The following is a 7173-nucleotide window of genomic DNA, read 5'->3' as shown; positions in this document are numbered from 1 at the left end:
GAGTTTCGCTCTTGTTATCCAGGCTGTCAGGCTGGAGTGCAATGGCGCGATCTCAGCTCACCGCAACCTCCGCCTCCCGGGTTCAGGCAATTCTCCTGCCCCAGCCTCCTGAGTCGCTGGGATTACAGGCACGCGCCACCATGCCCAGCTAATTTTTTGTATTTTTAGTAGAGACGGGGTTTCACCATGTTGACCAGGATGGTCTCGATCTCTTGACCTCATGATCCACCCGCCTCGGCCTCCCACAGTGCTGGGATTACAGGCTTGAGCCACCGTGCCCGGCCAAGGCTACAGGATCTTAATCAATGAACTTGAATCCTCACAGTGTGAACAATTACCTGTGCATGCACTAAAGAGCTTCATTTTACTGTAAGGAGAAAAAGCAAATATATTAACAGTTATTAAAGAAAGCCCTTAGCCGAGAAGAAATGTATTCCTTCTCCTTTCTAATCCTTTATGTTTTTTTTTTTTTGAGACAGGGTCTCACTGTGTTGCTCAGGATGGAGTACAGTGCACGATCTTGGCTCACTGCAACCTCCGCCTCCTGGGTTCAGGCAATTCTCCTGCCTCAGCCCCCTGAGTAGCTGGGATAACAGGTGCCCACCACCATGCCCGGCTAATTTTTGTATTTTTAGTAGAGACAGGGTTGGCCAGGCTGGTCTTGAACTCCCAACCCCAAATGACCTCCCAAAATGCTACAATTACAGGTGTGACCCACTGCACCAGGCCTAATCCTTTTTTATTTGACTTCAAAGAAAAGCTGTATGTGAGGAAAGGTGGTATAAATAATACTGCACGTACTATCCACAGGCAGAAATCTGGGTTTTCTGGGCTGGGATCGATGGAGAGCCAAGAAAGGGAGTCTCGGTGGAAGGACAGATTGAAGACAAGCCGTGGCTGAAAGAGTTCTGAAAACTCATTAGAGAATTCAAGTAAAGAAAATGAGGCCTCATAATCTCTAGGGCTCTGGAAGCTGCTAGCAGGATGAAAGCCACGTGACTGGAGTCTTTGGTTGATTTCATCAGACAACCACAGAGTAGAGCTGGTAAAGGAACAACTCCTGGGAGAGATGTGATGCAACGGACTTGGGTAATCAGCTACACACCTGGTTTTTTTGTTTGTTTGTTTGTTTGTGGGGGAGGGGGTAGAGAAATGAAGAGCAGTAAAGTGGGGCTTCTGGAGGTCCCTGGTCAGTTATTTCAGTACTAGGCAGGCCAACTACAAGGGCCTTTCTATTGACCTCAGGATTGCTCCTGTCTAGTCTCCAGGGTTGATCTCCCCCTAAATATCCCTCCTCCTACTGTCCTCTCGTAGGCAAGGGATTAAAGATGTAACAGAAGGAAACTCATGTAGATACAAGAATTTAAATATCAGGATAGAAGTGGCATTTCAAATCAGTGAGAAAAGAGTCTTCTAGTCTTTAAATGGTATTAGAACAACTCGATATTTTCTGGGGGGAAAAAAGTCTCAATTTACACTATTCATGATAATGAATTCGATATGGGTAACAGGCCAAAATGAAAAAAATGAAATTAAAGTATTAGAAAAATTATAGTTAAATCACGCTTGTAATCCCAGTACTTTGGGAGGCCAAGGCGGGTGGATCACAAGGCCAGGAGATCAAGACCATCCTGGCTAACACAGTGAAACCCTGTCTCCACTAAAAAATACAAAAATTTAACCAGGCATGGTGGTGGGTGCCTGTAATCCCAGCTACTCAGGAGATGGGACAGGAGAATCACTTGAATCAGGGAGATGGAGGTTGCAGGAAGTCAAGGTAGTACCATCACACTCCAGCATGGGTAACAGAGTGAGATTCCATCTAAAAAAAAAAATATATAGTTAACTAAAGTTGCAGAACACCAAGCAGCTGCTAAAACAACCCTAAAGGAAAACAAACATTAGACGGTACATGAGACATGAGAGATGCAGAGTGTACATTTTTGAAACGAACTGCCTCTGTTATAGAGGGCTAAAAAATAGGCCTGGTGCAGTGGCGCATGACGGTTATCCCAGCACCATTAAGAGACTAAGGTGGAATAAGCACTTGCGGCCAGGAGTTCAAGACCAGTGTGGGCAACAGAACAAAGACCCTAATTCTTTTTTTTTTTTTTTTTTTTGAGACGGAGTTTCGCTCTTGTTACCCAGGCTGGAGTGCAATGGCGCGATCTCGGCTCACCGCAACCTCCACCTCCTGGGTTCAGGCAATTCTCCTGCCTCAGCCTCCTGAGTAGCTGGGACTACAGGCACACGCCACCATGCCCAGCTAATTTTCTTTTTTTTTTTTTTTTTTTTGTATTTTTAGTAGAGACGGGGTTTCACCATGTTGACCAGGATGGTCTCGATCTCTTGACCTCGTGATCCACCCGCCTCGGCCTCCCAAAGTGCTGGGATTACAGGCTTGAGCCACTGCGCCTGGCCCAAAGACCCTAATTCTACAAAAACTGGCCATATACGGTGGCTCACTCCTATAATCCTAGCCCTTTGGGAGGCCGAGGCAGGTGGATCACTTGAGGCCAGGAGTTTGAGACCAGCCTGGCCAACATGGCAAAACCTTGTCTCTACTAAAATAAAAACTTAGCCAGAGTACATGGCTATAATCTTAGCTGAGGAAGACTGAGGAACGAGAATCACTTGAACCTAGGAGGTTGAGGTTGCAGTTAACTGAGATCACACCACTGCACTCCAGCCTGGGCAACAGAGTGAGAACTTGTCTTAGAAAAAAAAAAACAAGCCGGGTGCGGTGGCTCAAGCCTGTAATCCCAGCACTTTGGGAGGCCGAGGCGGGTGGATCACGAGGTCAAGAGATCGAGACCATCCTGGTCAACACGGTGAAACCCCGTCTCTACTAAAGCTACAAAAAATTAGCTGGGCATGGTGGCGCATGCCTGTAATCCCAGCTACTCAGGAGGCTGAGGCAGGAGAATTGCCTGAACCCAGGAGGCGGAGGTTGTGGTGAGCCGAGATCGTGCCATTGCACTCCAGCCTGGGTAACAAGAGCGAAACTCCGTCTCAAAAAAAAAAAAAAGAAAAAAAAAAACAAAAACCCTACAAAAATTAACTGGGTGTGGTGGTGGTGCAGCTGCAGTCACAGCTATTTTGGAGGCTGAGGCAGGAGGACTGCTTGAGGCCAGAAGTTTGAAGTTATAATGAGCTATAATCAGGCCTCTGCACTCCAGCCTGGGTGACAGAGTGAGACCCTGTCTCAAGAAAAAAAATTCTAAGAAAAGAATAAACTAGGAAAGGTAAAAAAAAAAAAAAAAAGCCTGATGCAGTGGCCCACACCGGTTGTCCCAACTACTTGGGAGGCTTAAGTGGAAGGATCATTTGAGCCCAGGAGTTTGAGACTAGCCTGGACGAGTCCCCATCTTTAAAAAAATGAAATAATGTATTAGATGTTACCACTGCTGGTACTCATTAAACATCCTGCTAACAAGTAGAGATCCTGTATCTGTCTTGGGTTTGCCTGGCTTTGTCCCTAGAATTTCTGTAAGTGGAGAACACAGAACAGGATGGTATACTGTTTTGACAGATCATTCCTCTGCCAAAGAGTTTTCTTCTAGGGAAAGGAAGGAATGTCTTCATTGCAACTGATGAGAACAGTGTTTGTTTGCCCAGCTGTTGCTACAGCAGCTGGAAGGTTAGAGCGTCAGTGATGGAATTCCTCAGACAGAGGAAAGGGAAGCCTGAATGTCATTCTATAGTGAGAAAAACAGGTGTAGGGCTTTAGGAATAGTCTGAGGGAAGTGGACATACAGCTTCTAAAGAAAGAAAGGAATGAGGTGCTCTGGTTAGCCTACATCCTCCGCCACCAGTTCTCTAACTCTACCACATTCTAATGTGTCTCTCTCATGACTCTGCAAATAATGGAGCTGCCTGTTTTAATATGGGTCAGCATGCTTTGAGCTCCAAAGAAACCTGGCCAGGCTTAAACCAGTGTTCTTCAAATTTGGAATCAGGAACTCGGGGGGAAATTTTTTTTTTTTTTTTTTTTTTTGAGACGGAGTTTTGCTCCTGTTACCCAGACTGGAGTGCAATGGCGCGATCTCGGCTCACCGCAACCTCCGCCTCCTGGGTTCAGGCAATTCTCCTGCCTCAGCCTCCTGAGTAGCTGGGATTACAGGCACGCGCCACCATGCCCAGCTAATTTTTTTTTTTTTTTTGTAGTTTTAGTAGAGACGGGGTTTCACCATGTTGACCAGGATGGTCTTGATCTCTTGACCTCGTGATCCACCCGCCTCGGCCTCCCAAAGTGCTGGGATTACAGGTGTGAGCCACCGCGCCCGGCCTGGGGGAAATTTTTGAGAACTAGTAAAACTATGGCTGTGGGAATACCCAGCATTGCTAAGATAAAAAATGGGTGGCTATGAAAAGCCATCGAGGAGCTGGTGCTGTTATCAGGTGGCAGGCGCAGTATTATATGAGTCTAAATAACTATTTGATAATGCTGTTTGCACCTACATATTATCACTTAAGGGTGACAGGGGTTATAGAAACAGCAGGATCCTTTCAGAAATATCCAAAACCTGTTCTATGCATCCAGACAAGGGACAATCATTTGACCAGAAACTGAAAATTGTGCTTCCTTGGGTTCCAGTGTGACAGACCTGAATGCCTTCAGGTATTCACATTTTAAACTTAAAAAAACTATTTTGGATGGCCGGGCGCGGTGGCTCACGCCTGTAATCCCAGCACTTTGGGAGGCCGAGGCGGGTGGATCACGAGGTCAAGAGATCGAGACCATCCTGGTCAACACGGTGAAACCCCGTCTCTACTAAAGCTACAAAAAATTAGCTGGGCATGGTGGCGCATGCCTGTAATCCCAGCTGCTCAGGAGGCTGAGGCAGGAGAATTGCCTGAACCCAGGAGGCGGAGGTTGCGGTGAGCCGAGATCGCGCCATTGCACTCCAGCCTGGGTAACAATAGTGAAACTCCGTCTCAAAAAAAAAAAAAAAAACTATTTTGGGGGTTGGGCATGGTGGCTCATGCCTGTAAGCCCAGCACTTTGGGAGGCCGAAGGGGACAACCACTTGAGCCCAGGAGTTGAGACCAACCTGGGCAACGTTGCAAGACCCCATTACTATTAAAAAAACATACTAGCCAGGCGTGGTGTGGTCCCCAGGACCTTGGGAGGCTGAGATGGGCAGATGGCTTGAGGCCAAGAGTTCAAGGCTGCAGTGAGCTATGATTGCACCACTGCACTCCAGCCTGGGTGACAGAGACCCTGTCTCAAAAAAATAAAAAATAAAAAATAATAAAATAAAATTGAGGGAGGCAGTGGGGATTTGGAAGGGGGAAATTCTAGGGAAGCCATTTTGCTATACCTCATAGACTCCCCTGCCAGATAAAAAGAATGGAGTCTTGGACTGAGATTTGATTCCAAATCTGAGATTTTTCATTAGAAAGAGGTAAAATCTCTATGCCCCAACGACAACAGTCAAATTAAAAAAAAATAATAAGTTGGGTGCAGTGGCTCATGCCTGGAATCTCAGCACTTTGGGTGGCCAAGACAGGTTGATCACTTGAGACCAGGAGTTCAAGACCAGCCTGGCCAACATGGCAAAACCCTGTCTATACTAAAAGTACAAAAACTAGAAGGGTGCACACCTGTAATCCCATCTACTCAGGAGAAATTGCTTGAACCTGGGAGGCAGAGGTTGCAGTGAGCTGAGATCATTCCAGTGCACTCCACCCTGGGCAAGAGACCAAGACTCTGTCTCAAAAAAACAAAACAAAACAAAACAAACCTCAATCAATCAATCAACCAATGAACCTAAATGGTTTCCCACATGGGCAGCACCAGACCCCAGACCCCTTAAGCACCTTCATTTTCTTGGCGTGGAGTTTCTCTTCCTTCAGGTGCTCACGCAGAATCTCTCGATGGTTTACCTCCTGTTCTTGGGCAAACTCACAGAGTGTGTAGCTCCGTACAGAGTTATGGCGCTGAGCCATGCCCAAAGAGCTACCACCCTGGCTGGGCACGCTGGTGAAACCCTGGCGCCGGGCAAAGTAGTATACAGTCACCTGGTCAAAGCGTACATTCTTCCTCCGCAGCTGCTTCTGCCGCTTCAAGATGGATGTGGCTGAGAAGGGAGCACAGAGAGACGTTTATTATTATTATTATTATTTCTTTTTTTTTGAGACAGAGTCTCACTCTGTTGTCCAGGCTGGAGTGCAGTGGCGCCATCTTGGCTCACTGCAGCCTCTGCCTCCCAAGTAGCTGGGATTACAGGCGTGTGCCACCACGCCCAGCTAATTTTTGTATTTTATAAGAGACGGGGTTTCACAATGTTGGCCAGGCTAGTAGTCTCAAACTCCCGACCTCAGGTGATCTGCCCACTTCAGCCTCCCAAAGTGCTGGGATTATAGGCGTGAGCCACCATGCCCGGCCAAGAGATGTTTTATTAACTCAGGGAGGACCTGTTTGGGGAGCTTGTTCTTTCTCATCCATCTAGGCTCTCAACTCTTCTCTAACCATGCTCCCTATGCCTAGAGAACCGTCTAATATCTTCAAATCCTAAATGCTCTTTTGGAAGGGACCTTGAACCTCAGCTGGTTCATACCACTGCCTCCATACTGACTACACCTAAACAGATGACCACAAAATCCATTTTTAGACATCACCTGGGAAGAGGATCTCTAGGTAATCTTTTGTGGATATGACAATCTATAGCTTTACTCTCCAATACTGCAGCTGCTAGCCACATGTGGCAATTTAAGCTAATTAAAATTAAATTTAAATTTCAGCTCCTCAATGATACTAACCACATTTCTTTATTTTCTTTTTTCCTCTGAGACAGGGTCTTACTCTGTCACCCAGGCTCGAGTCCAGTAGCACAATCATGGCTCACTGCAGCCTCAACCTCCCAGGCTCAAGTGATGCTCCCACCTTGGCCCCCAGAGTAGCAGGGACTATAGGTGACTGCCACCACATCCAGCCAATTTTTGTATTTTTCGTAGAGACGGGCTTTCGCCATGTTGCCCAGGCTGGTCTCAAACTCCTGAGTTCAAGTGATCTACTGACCTCAACCTCCCAAAGTGCTGAGGTTACAGGCGTGAGCCACTGTACCCAGCCACTAACCACATTTCAAGTGCTCAATAGCCACATATGGCAACTGGCTACAGTTGGACAATGGTGATACAGAACTTTTTTTTTTTTTTTTTTTTTTTTTT

General features: G+C 46.7%; 1 protein-coding gene across 5 annotated transcripts in view; it reads right to left on the bottom strand.

Annotated features, from left to right (window-relative positions):
* The window catches only part of CSRNP2 (cysteine and serine rich nuclear protein 2), a 21212-nt gene that overhangs the window by 5847 nt on the left and 8192 nt on the right, over positions 1-7173 (bottom strand). For all 5 annotated transcript variants that reach the window (XM_032284842.1, XM_032284835.1, XM_032284810.1 and 2 more), the window contains exon 3: positions 5824-6083. In XM_032284842.1, coding sequence (XP_032140733.1) covers positions 5824-6083 — 260 coding nt within the window. The remainder of the gene's footprint in view (positions 1-5823; positions 6084-7173) is intronic.

Source organism: Sapajus apella, unplaced genomic scaffold (assembly GCF_009761245.1).
Source record: "Sapajus apella isolate SASKATOON/1434 unplaced genomic scaffold, GSC_monkey_1.0 scaffold2, whole genome shotgun sequence".
NCBI classification, from domain to species: domain Eukaryota; kingdom Metazoa; phylum Chordata; class Mammalia; order Primates; family Cebidae; genus Sapajus; species Sapajus apella.
The sequence above is the reverse complement of the archived record's forward strand: the minus strand, read 5'-3'. Positions and strand labels throughout refer to the sequence as shown.